Source organism: Neolamprologus multifasciatus, chromosome 4, assembly GCF_963576455.1.
Source record: "Neolamprologus multifasciatus chromosome 4, fNeoMul1.2, whole genome shotgun sequence".
Lineage (NCBI taxonomy): Eukaryota > Metazoa > Chordata > Actinopteri > Cichliformes > Cichlidae > Neolamprologus > Neolamprologus multifasciatus.
The window spans coordinates 17,891,359-17,912,529 of record NC_140442.1 but is presented as its reverse complement, the minus strand read 5'-3'; the positions used below and the strand labels follow the sequence as shown (position 1 = coordinate 17,912,529).

Sequence of the window (21,171 nt, the reverse complement as noted above, 5' to 3'; positions counted from 1 at the left end):
ATTCAGACTAATGTTATTTCCCACTAGTATTGGATCTTTATTTGATACTGTAATCTATAATGTTTACTTGTTGCTTTTACTCAGTTCCCATCGGTCACACTAAAAACTTAAAGCTCAGTGAATGTTGATCATAACAAGCACACGCGAAGCTTTCTGACTGCATATTTCACAGTTGCAGTGCTATGACATCATCAAAATCTATCTCAGTGATGCAGATTTTGCCAGATCTGATTACTGCCAGGAATGATTAATAAATCCATACTTTTATGACTTCAGTGCTGACCAAATATTTATTAAGGCAAGTCCACATAAATTTCCCGTTAATGTCCCCAATGTGTTTTAGTTTTCCTCTGTCACACCAACCCTCTGCATGTCCTCCTTCACTCCATCTATGAACTGTAACTTTGCCTCCTCTCCTTTCATTTAACCATACATCATAACAGGTCTTACTACCATCTAGTAACTCATTTCAACTCCCTCTGAGTTTCTATGCACCTCTACAGCAACACTCAGAGCAAGCATTGTATCCTTTTACATCCAGTAGTGCCTCCCAAAAAATGTTTATAGGGTGGTCATATGGGGGCCACTAAAACTATTGGGCTGGCAGAGCAAAAACTGAATTCACAGTTTATTATGCTCTTGTCAAATATAACTTCAAATATAACATATTAGTTTTCTACTAAGAAAGTTGATATCACTGAAAATATGCACATATGAAAACCAAATAATATTATGAAATCCTCTTGACCCCCCCCCCCCTTCTCAACACACTTTCTTCCCTCATTTGTGCATTTCCACCTCTTACCTTAATCACCCCAAACTGCTGTGCATCTTTTCCACCTTGATCTCTTTCCATAACCAGTTTATACAACTCCTGCTCTCTGTTCTTAGTGTCCAGAGCCTTACATACAATCCACTATTATCCTTTGCCACTTCTCTTTGCTGTACACCCAGCCTCCCAGTACTCTTGTCTACTTTTTCTTAGCTAACCTCTTCCTTTAAATGCTTTCTTGTACTTCCGCATTTTACCACTAAGACTCCTTATCTTCTTTCCTCTCGCCTTCTTGCAGTTTCCCTCGCCACTCACAGAGTCTGAAACTGTGATTCTTTAAAATTGCTGCCTTGCAGCTGTAGTATCCCTGGTGTATCTTACGCCAAAGTTCAAGTTAGTGTAGTATCGTGGGTGTTTGCTCCCCTCTAGTGGCATACTGAAGGAATGCAGCATAAAAATGTACTGCAAGTTTAAAACCAGTATTTATAACTTTATTAAAATGGATATAAAAACAAAAGTAACAGGTGTGCTAGGGGCAAATAATCAACAGCTGTTTTAGCTTTTTCTGGACTGGCTATTATAAGTGTAGGGAGGTTTATTCCAGCTTGCCTGCAACACGTGTGAGTCAAAAACAGTTAAAGTACTTTGAACTTTTATCTCCCAGTTATTTCCTTATTCATGACAGCCAACGGCAATATCACACAATTTACGTGGGGAAACGCACGGGCTACGCGATTCCTCGGAGGGGAACTAACATTTGTGCTCACTGTTGTCACATCTAAAGATGCCCCCCCCCCCCCCCTCCCGATGAGGCGGCGGTGTTTTTGGCAGTGCATTGACGGAGCTCTGACACTACTGCTTGATTGAATGAGTTTATAGTGAGTGCATGCGGTGCCACTGTAACGCGAACTAACAGCAGAAACACGCGGCAGGGACACGACTTGACGTGTGAACGCCAGAGACGGTCAACACGTAGTTAAAATAGCCAAAGCGATTTGCTGCCATAAGCTAGCACCTCGTCGAGCTAGCCAGTAGGTAAGGTTAGCCTGGTGGCTAATGCTAGCTGTAACCAGTATATTTAGCTAATTAGTATTGGCAACATAATTCGCGTGGTCTTTGCGTGTCCTATGAGCGCACGTCGCTAGCCTTGTGAACCAAAAATGTCCACAAATTCGCTGGATAAAGAGCTACAGGAGCAGCTGAGAGAGGCGTCTGCCATCGGGGATATCGATGAAGTGCGGGCGTTAGTGGAGAGTGGGGTTAATGTCAACTCACAAAACGAAATCAACGGATGGTGAGTGTTTTCACCGATTTATAGTAGTATTTGTTCGGTCGCGACTGCAGCCGGCCAGGAGTCGAGTGCAGTCATTGCAGAGCAAAGCTACAGGGATTAAAAACACTGCTCAGCGTTATCCTATTACGCCAAAGAGGGCTTGTTAATCAGCCGGCGCTGCCACTTTTAGCTTTTCTTTAAAACCAGCAAACAAGCAAAATATTGAGTAAAGTGGCTGCTTCAACCACAAGCCTGTTCTCTTTGCTATAGCCTGATTACTGAGCTCGGAAACACAAACCAACCTTTGATTATTAATTTTTCACGCATGCACCCATCATCAGTTACTTTGCACCTGTAAAGAACCAAGTAGAGTTATGTCAAGATTTTGGTTAAAGTTTAAAGTAATATATACATTATTTATATTTTTCCATTTGTATGCCAGTGCCACACACTATAGTCAGCTTAATGAGAGGTGGTACCACTTGAGTGATACAGTATATTTCTGTTGTTATTTTTCCTTTTCTTTTTGTACACCACTAAATTCTTTTGTTTCTCCAATAATCCCTGCAGGACATGCTTACACTGGGCATGCAAGAGGAATCACAAGCACATAGTGTCCTACTTACTCAGTTGTGGAGCGGACAAAGACATCCTCACTGCTAAGGATGAGTTAGCGTCACAACTGACATCCAAGCCGGAGATCAAAAGACTGTTAGGAGGTAAAGTCAACATTTCTCACTCTGCTGCTCCCTGTGTCACATTGGTGAAACTGGGCTGGTTACGGTTCAGGCCGTAGAGCAGGTTGTCCACCAGTTGTAGATTCAGTGGATCGATACCCGGCTCATCTGATCTGCATGCTGAAGCTTTCTTGGGCATCATCAATGTGTGAATGTTAGGAAGTGCTTAGGCATAGATAAAAGTACTGCATGAATGTGTAAGTGTGATTGAGTGAGTGAAGTGTATATCTATAATCAGTTATAACACTGGGTATTTGTGTTGACGCATCTGTGGCAGTCTTTGCTATTGTTTCGAGTCTATTTGCAGGAAATAATCCCCCATCTTTTGTGATCATTATTACAACAGTTGAGGTGGAGGAAGTGCCTGAAGTGAAGGAGCCCGAGTTGCCAATCGTCCCCAACTACCTGTCTAACCCGCCCTTTATGTATTCCAAGATGGACAAGAAGTCAGAGGTGATTCACCTTACACAAAACGGTTCTGGAGAGCACGCTGAAGACACGCAGAGTGATTCGGCATCTCTTTCACCAACACACGAGCCTCCTCGGAAACTCGTCTTCGATGCCTCCGCTCCTTCCTCAAATCCCACCATCAACCACAGCCAAGCCCAGACTGGGGAGTTCATCCCTGTGAACGAGCAGAACGGTGTCTCACCCAGCACGGCTGCTTCCCACAGTCACACTGTCGTTAACTGCACGGTGCCCATGGACCTATCAGTCGAGCCTCACCTTGTCAACCACGTCGACTACCCGCACACAGTGGTGCACAACGGCACCGTGTGTTCACCTCCACTGGCCTCACCCAGTCCCAGCTTGGCTAGCAACGGCGGCAGCCAGGTCCAAGCCCCAGTGGCCAGCACAAACCCGACTGTGAGCAGACAGCAGTCTATCCCACAGCAACTGAGTTACGGCCAGGCTGGTGGTGCCATGCCAGCCTTCCAGCCTTTCTTTTTCACCAGCACCTTCCCTGTCAATGTACAAGGTGGGTTTACTGTGAATTAAAGATTAAAATAACAGGAAATGTTTATCTCAATTTCAAACACATTAAGTGGGAAGAAACAACTCCCCTGGTTTACTCTGAAGCGTCGAGGTGCAGCACCACAAGTATCAGCACATTTTTCTAATAGACATGATGTGCAGTTTACTTTTTATATATCTTGTTTGTTTAATGCTTATGCAAATAGAAATATAAAAACAACAGCATGGATTATTTTCTAGAAACTGCATGCTGTAAGGATTTCTTAGCTGAGAGTAGTGACTTACTCCTTAGCTAGCAGAGCCCCATTAAATTACTACACACTGCTAAACACCCGCTGGTGTCAGGCATAGCAGGCTGAAGAAAGAACCAGGCTCTTTGACACTTTGTTGGTGAATGTTCTGACAGTAAAACTTTCATGTGGCATGACAGTATGGATATTTGCAGCCGAGTTACTAAGTTAATAATATCACAGACATAACAACTTAATTTGACTCCATGATGTCGTCGACCTGTCAAACCAGAAGCTGATCTTTATGACAAAACATAACCAGCATGCTTTCTTTATTAATGTGCTTTCATAAAAACTAAACAGACCCTTTCTTTTCACTTTTTAAATGATCAGTAAATGAACTGTTCAGAAAGAATATTCAGTCTCTCATAATAGTACAAAGCATTCATAAGATGCTTCTGTCTGAGCACAGACAGAAAAATCATATATTTGCGTTTCCACAGGTTACATGTTACCATGTGTGCTTGAGATCACCAAAACTTCTCAACCACTTTGAGCTGTAGAGAAAGTTCAAATGGTTCCTGAAAGATAAGAATTATTTTATAATTTTACAGCCAAAATGACAAGATGCACCAGGCGCCTGTGTGATACTTTGGTGGTTAATGTAAAGATGTATTGCTGTTGTTCTCTCTCTCTAGAGTTGGTACTGAAGGTGCGTATCCAGAACCCCAATGCGCGGGAGAACGACTTCATTGAGGTGGAGCTGGACCGCCAGGAGCTCACCTATCGTTCCCTTCTACGAGTCTGTTGCCGCGAGTTGGATATCAGCGCCGAGCACGTGGAGAAGATCCGCAAGCTGCCCAACACCATGCTGAGAAAGGTACAGACACAAAAGCCTGCTTACTCTGTGTAGGCTGATGATGTTATTGTACAGTGTCATGTCCACACAATGGAAAACAAGAGACCGATTTTATCTGTCACAGCATCTTAGATGTGGAAAGACAATTTCAGCCATTTAAAGGCTTTTTTCCCTCTTTATTATTATTTCTTGGGCTCATTTAAAGGTAACCATGAGACGGATAGTATAACAAACAAATTCAGTGGAGGGGAAAAAGTGGAATATATTTAGTCTGCTGTCTGTGTGGTTACAAAATTGGCCTCACTCTATGAAACTTTGAAACTTTAAACCTTTAAACAAAAGGTTGTTTTGTATAGGTTGCCATATCCAAGGACTGTGCGACATCTTCTGCTACTGTGTAATTTCGTGCAAAATACACACCTAATGAAAATGCACCAAAGCCACTCTCAGGCCGACGTGTCGTATATAATGCATGCTTAGTATCTGCCTAGCGCAGAAAAGCCACCTGTCCTGTTAGGTTAGGAATATATTCAAAACTATTCAGCTTTTCAGTCTCACTGCTTTCCTCTGTCTGACTCATGCATGTGACACTCTCCAAATCTCTTAATCTGTAGTTTGTGAGCCACTTTAACTTTCCATTGAAACCTTCCCACCCCCGTCGGTACACTGTGTTCATGTTCTTTTATGTCCAAATGATGACTGCGTGATCAAATTAGAATGAATATATAAAGACAAAGCTGCAACATGTGGTTCATTTTGTTTTCTCTTTATATTCGTTGTTTAGTCTGTGAAAACTCAAAGTAGCTGAAAGTTGTTCTGTATTGTAGTCCAACCCCAGCGTGACCCAAACTGAACTCCACTGACATAAAAAGACAAGAAGCTTTGGGCTTTACACAGCTAAACATCAGTTACGTGAAATTATTGAAGGCATAAGTATGCTATTTCAGGTCTGTGTCTCTTGATTGGTTAAACCTTCATATTTAAAAATAATTGAGGGGGGTACGTGCACTGGGTGGTAGATTTCAGTAAGGAGGTATGCTCTCAGCAGCAACACACACCATTCTGTGCTATTGTGTTAGTTTAGAATTCAGTGATTCCATTTTTCTTTCTTTGGTCATATCCGTGTACTCTCTACTTTATGGATGTCCATGAAAAAAAGATTTAACTTGAACTTGTTGAAACTGTAGTGTTTGTTGACGATTTTAAATGTGACTATCTGTCTCCTGACCAGGACAAGGATGTGGCTCGGTTGCAGGACTTTCAGGAGCTGGAGGTCGTGTTGGAGAAAGCAGAAAGCCTGTCCCTCTTCTCTGGGTCTGGGGGCCTAACAGACAGACCCTGCTACAACATGAAGGCCTCCCGACTCACCTACTAGAGCTCCCAAAAAGCTGGAAGTCCCCCTGCTTACAATGGCTTCTGTAGCTACCCTCAAGCAACCATAACTAGTTGCCTGCCCAGGTCCCTCATTACAGTTTTGTTCAGCTTTGGTGTTTTGCCAGTTTAACTAACTGGGAATCTTCCCCCCCCCCCCCCCCCCCCCCCCCCCAGACTGTAGCTTATTGTTTGCCTCCTGTCCTCCTCTGACCCTCACGCTGCTTTTGTGTACCCAAACCAGTTCTAAGTGATTACTGATGCATGGTGCCCTCGATGACTTGCAGAAGCATTTGGACACCTCTCTCATCTCTTTAGCTCTTTTCTCTCCTCCCACTGCACTTTGTGCCAAGGCTCCAGTAGGACAACAGAGGAGGACACTGGCTTGTCTTCCTTATGGGCTGGACTTGAACAGGATTCTGCAATAGCCTTATATGGACACATTTCTATACTGGTTCAGGCTGTGGTCTGAGAAGACAGAGGGCAACGGGAAGGATTTGCATAACTCTAACTGATAAGATAATCAAGTCAACAGAACAGGACCAGGCACAGCACAGTGGACGTGACCTGTTGAGTGATATCACACATACTGGCTTCAGTACACACTTTCATATATGCTGTAGGCAAAAAACTGTGTAGGTTTTTTTTCCTGCAGTGTATCTGCTCTTGGCCTAATTCTCAAGGTGGATTTAATCTTACAACAGGTGACATTTGAAGTATCGCTGGACTAATTTTACATGTATTAGACGATAGCAGAGATGACGCTTTAATCTCTTTCCCACAAGGATGGACACGTTTGAGCAGGAGTACTCGTTTCCCTGCGTAGTGACACCATCCAGTTGTACACTGTGGTAAAGGAAGATCTAGTTATGTTTGTTTATTCACATAAGACTTAAATGTTGGAGATAAAACTGCAGCCACTTGAAACTGACCCTCCTCCCCCTTATTTTTTCTTTTTCTCTTTAAACAAATGTCACTTTTGCTTTGCAGGGTATGTTAATCTGTTTCGTCACTAAAAAACTTATTGTCAACTGTGAAGGTTCATATTTAATTTACAATTACACTAATACTAATAAAGCAAGACCATGAATAACGCTTTAGGCTGACGAGGCTCGAGTCCCAGCAGAGGTTGCGGACGACGCTCCGTTTCGTTTTTCCTGTGAGTTCGAATGTATTCAGTTGTTGTCCATACGTTTAAATGTGTCAGGATTGAAACCAAAAACTAATCTAGCCAGCAAAGATGCTAACCACACAAAAGAAGGCATCCTCGACCGATATTCAACTCCAGGAAGGAATGAAACAGGAGATTGCTAAGGACCTGGGGGGTTTGTTTTTTATGATTCAGCGCTTCCTCGTTGCGAAAATAATATTACAAATAGCACTGTTACTTCAATTCAAACCTAAACTCGTATATGGTGACTAGATTTTTTTTTTAAGTAAAGAAAGGAGTATAAATGGCTTTAGTTCTACCAGCAAGGCCTGTTTAGTGCTAGCAAGACCTTTTAAAAATTTAAATACACAACAAAAAAATCAAAGTAATGTAAGATGATGATTAACACTAATAGGAAAGCTAATTGTTAAACTGGTGAAGAGGCACAGCCACGTCGTGTTAGATGGTAATGTTTTATGCTGCTTTCATCGACACATAATCCTTTAATTCACAATGCTGGGGCTCGTTTCTTTTAAGCAGTGCTGGCGGACGCCGCTCATGTCCTGCAATCAGTTTCTTACCCAGTGGTAACTGTTTACTGTTCAACTGTATTACCTGAAGCTCTTACTGTATTTATATGTTTTATATTTTTTAATTAATTTGTATGTATGGTTGAAACCAGCTAGGCCTGTTGTTTTGTGTCAAAAAAAGTTTGTTTCAGAGGAGTTCAAAAAGTGGCGGGGGGGGGGGGGGGGGGGGGTGCGGTGATGCTGAAGCTAAGTGCAATGTGTGGGGAGGAGGAAGGTGTTTCAGAGGTTTTCGTGAAGGTGAAAGGAGGTAGACGGAGTGCTTAGTTTATGTTCCAAACTATTTTAAAATGCTTTATTAAGTGAAGTTGTGCCACGTGTGTCAGGCAGGAGCTCGGTTGAGAAAGTGGGGGCGGTTTGCGCCCCGGTGAATGAGAGCAGCATGTTTGCAGTCGGTTTTTATGGAGTCGTCTTTGATTCCGTGGGAAGCGATGACTAACGTTGTATTTGTTGGGTTGCTTATTGTTCTAGAAAAGGCAGTTTGACTTAACCTATGCATTCAGAGTCTGATATTTTTATATACAGTACGTCCTGTGTACTTGTAGAATTAATCTTGGGCACTGTTAATTTTGTTTGTTTTTTTGTTTCTGATGACCTGTATGTTCTTTGATAAAGCATGGTATATCTCCATCTGACTAATTGTTTGAATATCTACACTGAACTCTTTTCCTTTTACATGTGTTGTGTTGCAGGTTTAACTGAAATTAAATGTGTTTCAGGTGACAACCACAAGAGGGCACACATGAGAAAATACAGGCATCGGAAGAGCCACATATAGGAGGACTAGTGGGATAATCTAAAGATTTTTCTAAATTTCTTTGAGTTCACTACAGTCATTAATCTGAGCTTGTTTAAATACTGGACTATTTTAGCTTTACACTGAAATGAATCCATTTTTAGTTATCTGCTCTTCTCTGTGGGGAGTCATTTAAATACTATTATATAATTGAGTACAGACAGTTCAGTTCTAATCCTTACACTGTCACATAGGACAGTTATGGATGTGAACTGTCACGGTAAGCTTTCTCAGTCTTTGCTACATTAATGGTTTCATTATTGTCATTTAGAAGTGTAGCAGGGTAAGCAGGTAAATAAGAGAAGCATAAAACCCTCCCCCTTTTTTCCCCTTCAAACAAATATCACTTTTGCTCTGTAATACAAACAGAGATACTGTGTGTAGCCTAAATGTTGATTCTAATAAACATCAGAATATTTTTCCATTTGTAGGTTGTTAACTATACAAACACAAATCTAAGTATAATAAAACCACAGGGAAGTATATTAAACTCTTACCAAGGTACATTTGATAAGAGGATTCTCATAGTGTCATCACATTGCTCATAGCTTGCATACATCAATCAGCCAGTCAGGAGTCAAGGAGTTGCTTGACATTTACATTTTAAATGCTGCCGTTACAATTATATGCCACTTCATTAGGTACACTTCGCCAGTAGTGGACTGATCCATTTCAGAGCTGCCGTTGTTCTTCGTGGCATAGATTCAACAAGGTGCTGAAAACATTCCTCGGAAATGTTGGGCCATATCCCAAAGGTGCTCTGTTGGATTGTGATCTGGTGACTGTGGAAGCCCTTTGAGTGCAGGCAACTTATTGCCACGCTCGAGATTCATGATGAAATCTTTGTGACCTCGCTTGTTATCCTGCTGGAAGCAGCCATCAGAAGATGGATACACTTTTCATAAAAGGATGGCCATGGTCAACAATAATATTCAGGTAGGCTGTGGTATTTAAACAATGCATAATTGGTACTAAGGGGCCGAAAATTTGCCATGAAAATAACCCTCGCACCATCGCAGCACCATCACCAGCCTGAACTGTTGAAACAAGGCAGGATGGGTCCATGCTTTCATGCTGTTGATGTTAAGTTGTGACCCTGCCATCTGAATAATTGTTGGACAAAGTGGCATTTTTTCCCAGTCTTTTTTCCTTGTTTGTGGAATTGTGTGAATTGTAACCTCTGTTTCCTGTTCTTAGCTGACAGGGGTGGCGCCGAGGTGTGGCTTTCTGCTGCTGTAGCCCATCTGCTTCAAAGTTCAAGGTGTTGTGCATTCAGACATGCTCTTCTGCATACCTTGGCTGTAAGAAGTGATTATTTGAGTTATTGTTGCCTCATCAGCTTGAAGCTGTGTGGCTATTCTCTGACTTCTGACGTGAAGGCTCTTTTGCTCAGAGAACTGCCGCTCACTGGATTTTTTTCTCAAACCAATCTCTTTAAAGCCAATAAATAGTTATGTTCTGATACTCAGTTTAAAGGCCAGCAAGTCATCGTGACCATGTCTACTTAAAAGTGCACAGTTGCTGCCATGTGATTGGCTGATTAGATGTTAGTGTTAACGAGTAGTTAATCGGGTACATGAAGTGGCCGTTGAGTGTACTTTAGGCATTTATTTCAAGATGTGATAAAATGAGATATCGCGCTAATCGCTCCGTGCTGCTACGCCATCCAGCTGTGGTTAAGTTCATTTTACTTTAACGTTTGCACAATAAGCCAGTGTTGTGCATCGTTCTGGTATGGACTTAGCTGACAACACATTTTGTTATGTTCCTTTTTGGTTTTAAAGAACATAAACATCACCTAAGTCCTGATACTTGTATGTGTGAAATCCTTAACCTTTTCAGCGAAATGAATACAGCGGCGTTCATGTGGTGACCAGATGTTCAGAGACAGCAAATCTGCAGAGCACAAATATTGCACAATATACAGAGAATTGTGTTCCAGAAGTTAAGCATGCGTGTGTGTCTACAGAAAATGCAAGCCAATTTACAAAGAGAGACGAGGCATTTCTAGTGAGATGTACTGCATACATTATCTGTGTGTGTATTCCTACATGTCTCTCATTGACATGCTGTGTGTCTAGACTGAAAAATCGGCTTAGGTACCTGCTGTGGCTGGACGTGTCCTTCTCCTTTGTTATGGAACGAGACACTCATAATAAGCTTAGTATGAACAGTCATAACACCTTCATTGTTTTTAAACAAGTCCCACCAGATCCCCAGACTTCAATCGTGGGCAAAAGCATCTGTGGATCGACGTGGTGCAGAACCCCTGAAGCATTTTTACAAATAAAGGCAGAAGGTGATGTTATTTGCAGGTACACTACCAGTCAAACGTTTAGACACACCTCCTCATTTAATGGTTCTTCTTTATTTTCATGACTGTTTACAGTGTAGATTCTCACTGAAGGCATCAAAATTATGATGAATGAATGAACACATGGAATTACGTAGTAAACAAAAAAGTGGGAAATAAAACATGTTTTAGATTTTAGATTTTTCAGCATAGCCGCCCTTTGCTTTGATTATTGCTTTGCACACTCTTGGCATTCTCTCGATGAGCTTCATAACGTCATCACCTGAAATTGTTTTTCCAGCAGTCTTGAAGAAGTTCCCAGAGATGCTGAGCACTTGTTGGCCCTTTGCCTTCACTCTGCGGTCCATCTCTCTTAAGCCATCTTGATTGGGTTTAGGTCAGGTGACTGTGGAGGCCAGGACATCTGGAGCAGGACTCCATCACTCTCCTTCTTGGTCCAACAGCCCTTACCCAGTTTGGAGGTGTGTTTGGGGTCATTGGCCTGTTGAAAAATAAATGATGGTCCAACTAAACGCAAACTGGATGTGATGGCATGCTGCTGCAGGATGCTGTGGTAGCCATGCTGGTTCAGTGTGCCTTCAGTTTTGAATAAATCCCCAACAGTGTCACCAGCAAAGCACCCCCTCATCATCACGGTGAAAACCATGCATGTAGAGACCATCCATTTTCTGTGCAAAGACATGGCAGGTGAAACCAAAGATCTCAAATTTGGACTTGTCAGACCAAAGTACAGATTTCCACTGGTCTAATGTCCATTCCTTGTGTTTCCCGGCCCAAGCAAATCTCTTCTGCTTGTTGCGTTTCTTTAGTAGTGGTTTCTTAGCAGCCATTGGACCAGTGGAACTCTGTGTGGCATTTATCTGGGCTCTAATCTGAGGTGCTGTTAACTTGCAATTTCTAAGGCTGCTGGCTTGGATGAATTTATCCTCAGCAGCAGAGGTGACTCCTGGTCTTCCTTTCCGGGGGCGGTTTACATTTGTTTCATCGTAGCACTTAATGGTTTTTGTGACTGCACTTGGGGACAGATTCAAAGTTTCGCCAATTTTCCAGACCAACTGAGCTTCAGTTCTTAAAGTAATGATGGACTGTTGTTTCTCTTTACTTAGCTGATTGGTTCTTGCCATAATGGGAATTCTAACAGCTGTCAAATGGGGTTGTCAGCTGTTTACCAACCTGACTTCTGCACAACACAACTGATGGTCCCAATCCCATTAAGAAGGCAAGGAATTCAACAAATGAACCTTGAGAAGGCACACCTGTGAAGTGAAAACCACCTCAGGTGACTACATCATGAAGCTCATTGAGAGAAGTCCGTGGGTTTGCAGCACTGTCAACAAAGCAAAGGGTGGCTACTTTGAGGACTCTAAAATATGAAATGTATTTAGAGTTATTTGTCAATTTCTTCTTTGAAAAATGAGAAGGCATGTCCACATTTTTGACTGGTAGTGTACATACTTCGGACCTTAAGTAGGCTTGTTGTCCTAAGTCTGTGAAATAAAGAATGTTAAATGTGAGGTCGTCCACCAGCAGTGTGAAAATGTATTCCTTTTGTGGCATGCTGTACTTATTAGCAGTTGGTTTGTACTTCACACACATTAACAGAAAGGTTTTTAGAAATTTGACTAATGCGAGGATACTGAACGTCTACTGAACACTTAAAACAGGAGAAAATTTAATTTTGAACATTTGAAGTAAAATCCAAACTGCTAAGGGAGAAATACTGATGGTTAAAACTGGCGTTCCCCAGGGTGCCATCCTTGGCCCCTTATTGCTCACGCAAGCACTGCTGGAAGTAGATGTCCTTAATGGCAGGAAGGCTTCTGCCAGTGATGTTCTCTGTCACATCCAACAAACTCTTTAGTGATTTTTGACTTTTGGCAGAGCAACTCCTATAGCAAAACTGTCCTGCAACCTGTTATCAGGCTTTTGATTGTATATTATATAATGTATAATAAGTATAAAATCTTAATATATTTTATTCTTATTATTACAAACATAAAATTGTCGGGTTCTTGGACTGTTTGGTCTGCACAGACACATGGAGAGGTGCACAGAGAAGGTCAAAGTCAAGGTCTGTTTTCAGACAATATATGTTCTGGAGGCAGATAGACTGGTGGGCTGCATGGGGTCCTCCATGTAGCTTTATTCAATATTTGACATGCCCCGTAAGCACCAGTGTCGACTATGCTGGGAATGCAGGGTCTTGAGGGTTGAAGGTTAGGGGAAAGGGGGGTCTGTGGTGGTGGGGGTGTGAGTGAGCAGACAGTAAAAACATATCGTGACTGTGACTGTATGCACGTCCGTAGGTGAATCTTTATAATCAGTGTTAAACACATTCTCTATATACTTCCTTTTTATGTGTCCGTGTTTATACAAGTGCCCTCAGAGAGGGCTAACAGACAGGAGAGGAGAATGGGACTGCAGGGCTCGGCCTAAAGAACAGTGGGCCTCTTCAGGCTCAGCGGGGACTCAGCTTGGGAAGCACAGCCGACATAACCATACTCTTTATCTCTCTCTCACACACATATAGAGACGCAGAAACAGAAGGTTTCAAAATGTAAACATTTTTATTCCTTTAAAGCTGCACCAGCTATTTAACACGAGCAAAGGCTTAAAGTGAGGACTATAGAAAACCCTTTGTTCCTGTGGTTTTGTTCACACCAAGCAGACCTCCAACCTATTTGTTTTGTTTTGAGGCCTTCTCTTCTGCAGCACTTCCTGGAATTGCCTTTTGCGGGAAATGATACAGTTTCTCACAGCGTGATTTCAAGCTGTACTATTTGTGACGTCCTGCATGTCAATATTGTGATAGCTGCCAAATGACCCTGCAGACTCTCCTTTACTGCAGCATGCCCTGCCTAAAGTTTTTCCTTTTAGGTTTCCAGACACCGCAAAGCTTTTAGTTAAGAAAGTTAAACACCAATTTCTATTCAGTTTATAATTGACTAAATTATCAGTAAGAGTCATTAAAGGAAAATCAGTGGTTATTCCTTATTTAGCAGTTTGAGACTGATTTAGGATTTAACACACTAATAATGTTAAAAACCTCTTTTCAAAATAGTAAGAAGCAGAAATGAACATTGTTATAGTTTTACATGTCTCTATAAATAACAGGAATTAAAAACTTTAACAGAGATCCTGACATGTATGACACCATCTGGTGCGCCATCATAATTGTTTTCTGTCTGAAAAGTGTGAATCAGAGTTTGTGAGGCACAGAATTGTTTCCCGGTGGGAAGACATTGAAACATAAAAAAAACCTAGATGGGTAAAGACCTATTATCCAAAATAAAAATGTTCAAATCCGTGCGAAAACAGTTATAACAGCCGACAGTGCAGCCACATCTGCATTTCACCCCAAGAAGACTGAATGAACCAGGCACTATTTGGTGGTCTCTCCGTGCAGAAGGCAAAGACCCGACGGAACTGCACTGAGTTTGGCGCTATCTCCTGGAGAGTCACATTTTCTTCAGACGAGCAGGTGAGATTTTACAGTAATCACTGCGCATTATCACAAAGATGAAGTGATACGCAGTCTGTGTAAAACATTATCTCTGAACAGAAGCCCACTCAAAGCTTAATTTGCTACAGGATAGTAGCATTTTTTTCTTCATATACTGAATAAAATCTTAACACTGACAAATCAGAATGAATGAGCTCGTGCCAAACCACGACGTCACATTTATTAATAGTTTACATTTCTATTTTCATGGATACTAAATGGTGTTAAACTCCCCATATAATTTCGGAATCATCGCTACTTTTCACCAACTTTGCAAGTTAAGGGTTAAGGCAGGCAGCGCCTTACGCACAGGTGTCTCACCAGTCTTCTGTGAAACAACGCCTGCAAACTGTTGGCGAACTTTTAATTAAGTTGTTCATGACTGTAACTCAGCTGGGTTTATGCTGTCCGAGTAGACGGGTCACTGTAATTCATGTAGCTAGACCTTAAAGGGGTTCGCACCACCACAGCCCTCATCCTCTGCCTCTATCAACGTAGGAAGAAAAAAAAAAAAACCCGGACAGCTCTCAAGATCGGTCCCGGTCCCGCAAACGCCTTTTTTTTTCTACCTTAAATTTTATTCGTCGTCTCTTTTTCTTTTTTAAATTTCACGCGACTGGACTTAGTGTAAAGACATCTTAAAAGCCCTAAAGTCGGCGAGACCCGGTTGTATTTTCTGCATTTTAGTGCTTCCATTACGCGCCGGATATGTGGTGGATGCTGTTTCACCGATGGATCTGGTTTCTTCTTGGACATTGCTATACTCTACTTCTTTACATAGACAGCTGCCGTGTGAGAGCAATGCCCATGTCTGTGGCAAAAGTGGTGTACTCTCACGCAGGTCTTTGCCCGAACGATCTGAACCCTAACCTGTGGGTGGATGCTATGAGCACCTGCATGCGCGAGTGCGAATCCGATCAGGTGAGTTCTCTTACTGCTTGTAAAATGTTCGCGTGCAGCCGAGATTTAGGCAAACTGGATTTAAAAATAAGAGAAAAAAATTGCATTTCAAAAAAAAAAAAATCATTTAAATTCATTCATTGCTACTGAATACTGAAGTTAAAACGGTCGAGGCTGAACAAAAAGAGGAGTTAAGACTGATCAGTGGGAATAATTTATGTGTTTTTACGCAGATTAAAGTATTACCTTCCTTTTGCACTGTAATAGAAACTGAACACAGCCAAAATAACCTCTGTGGTAAGGTCATGTACCAGGAGTGCATTTATAACTAAACTTACTCCTTTCAAAGTTTTTATTCAAGCCGTCACACATTGGCCAATACTGTTGTAAACAATATTTAAAGAATCCTCAAGACCAAAATGTATCTCAAATAAAAAAATGTGAACACAAAATATGACTTCTTTAAACCTTAAAGCAGGGGTGTCAAACATAAGGCTCGGGGACCGCATTTGGGCTGGCAAAGACTCCAATCTGGCCCTCTGGAAGGGTTTGGAAAATGTGAAGTGCAACGATTTTGAACTTTTAGCTGTATTGTCATACATTTTACAGCTTTTTCTAGCGATAAAGACTCCACCTGCACTGCCGTTCATTCTACACCAATATAGTTAAGTAACAGATAAACAATTAAATGACAGAAAACTTCCTCTTTTTCCACTTTTGACATCCCTGCCTTAAAGTGTCTTCTCTGTTTTGTCCAGTTCACGTGATTCCATTCACTGCTGATATGTGGTAGAAAAGTGTTATTTTCTCTTCAAACTTTAGGACTGTGAGACTTTTGAGAAGTGCTGCCCTAATGTATGCGGTAACAAGAGCTGTGTGGCAGCACGCTATATAGACATCAAAGGGAACAAGGGCCCCATTGGAATGCCAAAGGGTGCCACCTGCGACAAGTTCATGTGCTCTCAGCAAGGGTCCGAGTGTGACATCTGGGACGGCCAGCCAGTTTGTAAGTGCCGAGACCGCTGTGAGAGAGAACCCCACTTCACGTGTGCATCTGATGGCATGACGTATTATAACAAGTGCTACATGGACGCTGAGGCCTGTTCCAAGGGTATCTCTATCTCTGAGGTCACCTGCAGGTAACATGTTAAGTATTTTAGATCTCTACTGTTTGCTTTTTGGTAATAAGGTAAAGTTGTCCTTCATCAGTCTTAAAAATTGAGACTCTCCTCTAACTTTAGTTTAGCAATATTAATGTGTTTTGTGTACAAAACATCCCAATGGGAATGAAAGAAGAACCTCAGACATTAACTGGCTCTGATTTATTACCTACAGGTACCACCTGACCTGGCCAAACACCAGCCCACTCCCTGTGGAGACCACATTACATCCCACCACCGCGCTCCAGACCACCCTCCCGACTGACATCCAGCTTCCTGCCATACACAATGGACCCAGCCAGCAGGCTGTCTTTGTGGGTGAGACAGCCACCTTCCTGTGTGAAGTGTCTGGAAAGCCGCATCCGGAAATCACCTGGGAGAAGCAACTGAAAGGGAAAGAGAATATCGTAATGAGACCCAATCACGTCCGAGGGAACGTCGTGGTCACTAACATCGGTCAGCTAGTTATATACAACGCGCAACTTCAGGATGCTGGAATCTATACATGCACAGCCAGAAATGTTGGAGGAAGTGTGTCATCACACTATCCTCTGGTAGTGATCAAGAAAGAAACGAAAAGTAAAAATCCAGAGGGGAACAGCACCAACCTGCCTTTTCCAGCTGCCGAGTGCCTTAAGAGTCCAGACACGGATGACTGTGGGGAAGAGAGCATAAGCTGGTATTATGAACCAAAGAGGAACAACTGCTTCACCTTTACCTACAGTCAGTGCAACAAAAACAGAAACCACTTTGACACCTACGAAGCCTGCATGCTGTCATGCGGAGGAGAGCTGGCAGCTCCCTGTAGCCTTCCAAGCCTTCAAGGCCCCTGCAAAGCCTACGAGCCCCGCTGGGCTTACAGCAGCACTCTCAAAAAGTGCCAGTCGTTTGTGTACGGAGGCTGCGGTGGCAACGAGAACAACTTTCAATCTAAAGAGGCCTGTGAAGAGATGTGCCCCTTTCCGAAGAACAACAACTGCAAGGTGTGCAAACCCCGAGGCAAGATGGTGGCCAGCTTCTGCAAGAGCGACTTCGTGATCCTCGGCCGGGTGACCGAGCTGACAGAGGAACAAGAGTCGGGCCACGCTTTGGTGACGGTGGAGGAGATCTTGAAGGATGAGAAGATGGGTCTTAGATTCTTTGGCAAAGAACCACTTGAGGTGACTCTTCTAAACATGGACTGGAACTGCCCCTGCCCCAACATCACTGTAGCCGACGGGCAGCTCATTATCATGGGGGACGTCCACAACGGCATGGCCATCCTGCAGCCCGACAGCTTTGTAGGCTCCTCGAGCAATCGCAGAATCAGGAAGCTGCGTGAGATTATCAGCAAGAAAACTTGCGATTTCATTAAAGATTTCTCCACCGTCCAGTAGACTCTGATAGCAACTGAAAGCTCGTTACAGGTTGTCATTTTCAGATAAATCCAGTGACCTCAACAGTCAGACTGACTGCCAACAAACGCAAAACTAGAAACGTATCTGCAGGTTGTTTTCTTTCCTCTCTCATTTTCCACACAGCTCAGAAGGTCTCAGAAAAACATTTTACATCATCCGTACTGTTCACTGTGTTATTTCTTTTTATTCAGTTGTGGGGTACACTGTCTGGATTAAGCAAGTGGCGTATTAATAGTCAGAAGCATTTACCCTGTTTAAAGTATTTAATCCTTTTCCTTTCCAAATGTTACCCAAATATACACTAATGCCACTCGTATATATCAGCATATCCTAATAAGATTAGTATAGTTGCTTTATTTTTTTGATGGGTATCTCACAGTTGATATTTTGTAACATCTGTCCTCAGCACTTAAGCGCACTATAATGCCTCAGTTTATCAACCAGAATCAAATAAGCTCTTCGGTTCCATTTTCCGGACAATTTTTTTTATTTTTAGATTTTTTTTTGAGTGTCCATGTGTATGTACGTGGACTTGTGTACTTCATATTTATTTTTACTGATCTAGCTCTGTTGATCTAATTGCATAGGGACCAGATATGTTTTTTATTTTGTCTATGATATCCTACATTAATGTTCATTAAAACATGTATAAAACATGATAGCAAATAAATAAAGCTAATCTTGAAAAATGTTCCTTCCTTCTTGATTTTTTTAAAATGCTGTTTCCTCTGCTGAAGGAGAAATACCAGACACTGCCACAATTTGTCAAAGCGTTAAGGCGGGCAGTGCATGTTGTTCTGTAGTTGATGTCCCTCCATCCATGTCCTCCTCCTTCGACACACACACACGGAGACACACATGCAGGGCCGAGTCTGGCATTAAAATTCGAAACAGGTCACATTCCAGCACAGCTGTGGTGGCCTGTGGAGCTGTGTGTTGTGTTGTGTCTGGGTCTGGGGCCCTCGCATAGCACACACCCCACCGGCCATCCATTGGCCTTGCACGGTCCCTTTCATGTGCAAGAGGCCGCGGTGAAGGGGAAGAGGAGGAGGGGGAGGAGGAGAGGGATGTTGGCTGATTCTCTCTCTTTCGCTCCCTCAGTTGGCCACATCTGTGTTTCGGGGGCATAATAGAGAACAGAGAGAGGAGTGGAAGCGGTGTAAAAGGGTGTAATAAGTTAAGCAGGAGCAGGGGAAGGTAACTCATGAAGCAAGCAAGTCAGTGCAGAGCTTCAAGCACACGCAGTTATTCTGAAAATGCTTTAATGTTTTCAGGTTAAGATCTTGGTTGCGGATGGTGACAATGGCGAAAAGAAAATCAGCCTTGCAGGTTTTTGTAATTTGAGAATCGAGGCAGGGTTTATAAATGCTTTGTGAGCTGGATCAGCTGATCATAGCGCCAGCTAGCCTTTGAATGTTCTCCCCTCCCTCCGTTCCCCTCTGGCCTTATATCCCCTTCTCTAAATCCCTTCCTCAGCCCTCTTCCTCAGCCCTCATCCTCAACCTCCTTCCCACCGACCGACAACCAGCCTTGGGCGGCGACCTCTGACCCTGCTAATGAAAAAGAGGCCACCAAGGAAAAGGCCACTTTCATTAGAACTGTTGACAAGTGTTAAGTGACTGGCTGAGCTCCAGACAGAGCTCCGCACAGCCTCCTTGATGTACTACACATCACAGCTGGCTGCTGATTTCAGTATCAAGTTCACTTAGAGACCACCAGCCAGGCAGCTGGCCAGACAGACCATAATAATAAGCCAGACAGCCGCAGGTACAAAGGAGGGAGGGGCAGAGTGCCCTCAGTGACACTATATCACTGAAGATCTTCCAAGTATTCAGAGCGGTGATTTACTTTCACTTTAAGATGACTAATTGAAAAAAATAGATAAATAAAATTACGTTATACATTAGATATGTTGCACAACCAATTGCCAACCAATGTCCATATTCATTATAATTTGATCAAATCTATAGCTATTAAAAAAATACACACATACATGATATGAAACAGAAACAGAGTAGAGGCAGTCCTTGCATCATGTCTATGTCTCGCAATCACATCACAAGATTTTGGTTATTTGTGAACAAATAAACAAATAATTTCAGTATTTCTTATCCTGTGTTGGTGTTTGCAATCATTTAGAAACGTTCAAGTCAATAATTTGAACAGTTATCAGCTGCAAATGTCTTTATATTCAAACATCCTGAAATAAGTCAAAGCAGTTTGAAAATGTAGCCTTTCAATTTAAAGCATAAAAAAATGGATCAGTGACTATTTGAGTCTAACATGTTGCTTATTTTAAGAGGCTGTTTAGATTAAATCTTGGCGAGGACCAGGACACCAAAATCAATGTAATCAGAACTAATAGTACATTTTTTAGTTGCATAATGGGCCGTTTTTGTGTGGCGGATATGAAGAAAATTACACTACTGATTTTTCTTTTCAGCAGCCATTGTGTTTGTCCACTGGGTGGCAGCAGAGTACTTAAAAAAGAAAGAGAAAAGCAAGCCATGAGCCATTGTAAGCTTGCCTAAGTATATTTAAATAATATAGTGTTAAGTTGGACTGATAGTTGTCCTTCATCTATATTTACTGTTCATTAAATACACATAGTTCAAAATATGAATAAGAGTGTAGTGAGAAATAAGGTAAGTTTAACAGGACCTTTGTTTCTAATATACCTGGGGCTGATTATATTACAGTTGTGTGCAAAAGTCTTGAGCTGCCCCTCATTTTTTTGTATTTTGTTAATAATATCATTAAGCTACACAGTCATACATGGGTACATACAGGCTTTATGAAGAACGGTCAAAGCTCTTCTTTAGATGTTGGCTGCCTTTTGTTCTGTTCTCTGCCAAGATGATCCCATGCTGGTTCAATGATGTTAATGTCTGGGCTCTGGGGAGGCCAATTTATGACACACTGAGTGTTTTTCTACTCGAGTGTGTTTTTACCAGGCTGGCAGTGTGTTAACACATTGCCAGTCAGACACTCTCCAGATGATATTGCGTAGCAGTTTAAAATCTGATGTTTTTTTTTTTCTGTATTCATAATTTCATCAACTGTGACAAGATCCCCAACACCACTGGCTGAAACCATGACAGAGCCTCCACCGTGTTTTACAGATGGCTGTAGACACTTACTGTTAAAC

General features: G+C 42.2%; 2 protein-coding genes across 2 annotated transcripts; both read left to right on the top strand.

Moving 5' to 3' along the window:
• The first annotated feature begins 1,554 nt into the window (after nucleotides 1-1,554).
• On the top strand, nucleotides 1,555-8,582 carry ankrd40 (ankyrin repeat domain 40). Its single transcript, XM_085157291.1, has 5 exons — nucleotides 1,555-2,066; nucleotides 2,616-2,764; nucleotides 3,129-3,761; nucleotides 4,686-4,867; nucleotides 6,078-8,582. The coding sequence occupies exons 1-5, from the start codon at nucleotides 1,933-1,935 to the stop codon at nucleotides 6,219-6,221; spliced, it is 1,242 nt and encodes a 413-aa protein (XP_085013417.1). The 5' UTR covers nucleotides 1,555-1,932; the 3' UTR covers nucleotides 6,222-8,582.
• A 120-nt stretch (nucleotides 8,583-8,702) lies between these two features.
• On the top strand, nucleotides 8,703-20,527 carry LOC146520236 (WAP, Kazal, immunoglobulin, Kunitz and NTR domain-containing protein 2-like). The gene is made up of 3 exons (XM_085157287.1): nucleotides 8,703-15,487; nucleotides 16,289-16,605; nucleotides 16,802-20,527. The coding sequence occupies exons 1-3, from the start codon at nucleotides 15,275-15,277 to the stop codon at nucleotides 18,000-18,002; spliced, it is 1,731 nt and encodes a 576-aa protein (XP_085013413.1). The 5' UTR covers nucleotides 8,703-15,274; the 3' UTR covers nucleotides 18,003-20,527.
• The last annotated feature ends 644 nt before the right edge of the window (nucleotides 20,528-21,171 follow it).

What these genes read in the sequence shown, in the direction of transcription:
- ankrd40 (XM_085157291.1), top strand. Translation starts at nt 1,933, where the DNA reads ATGTCCACAAATTCGCTGGATAAAGAGCTACAGGAGCAGCTGAGAGAG. An exon ending in CTTCCCTGTCAATGTACAAG is followed by an intron (nt 3,762 to 4,685) that starts GTGGGTTTACTG and finishes CTCTCTCTCTAG; the next exon opens with AGTTGGTACTGAAGGTGCGT. An exon ending in CCAACACCATGCTGAGAAAG is followed by an intron (nt 4,868 to 6,077) that starts GTACAGACACAA and finishes TCTCCTGACCAG; the next exon opens with GACAAGGATGTGGCTCGGTT.
- LOC146520236 (XM_085157287.1), top strand. Translation starts at nt 15,275, where the DNA reads ATGTGGTGGATGCTGTTTCACCGATGGATCTGGTTTCTTCTTGGACAT. An exon ending in GCGAGTGCGAATCCGATCAG is followed by an intron (nt 15,488 to 16,288) that starts GTGAGTTCTCTT and finishes TTCAAACTTTAG; the next exon opens with GACTGTGAGACTTTTGAGAA. An exon ending in ATCTCTGAGGTCACCTGCAG is followed by an intron (nt 16,606 to 16,801) that starts GTAACATGTTAA and finishes TATTACCTACAG; the next exon opens with GTACCACCTGACCTGGCCAA.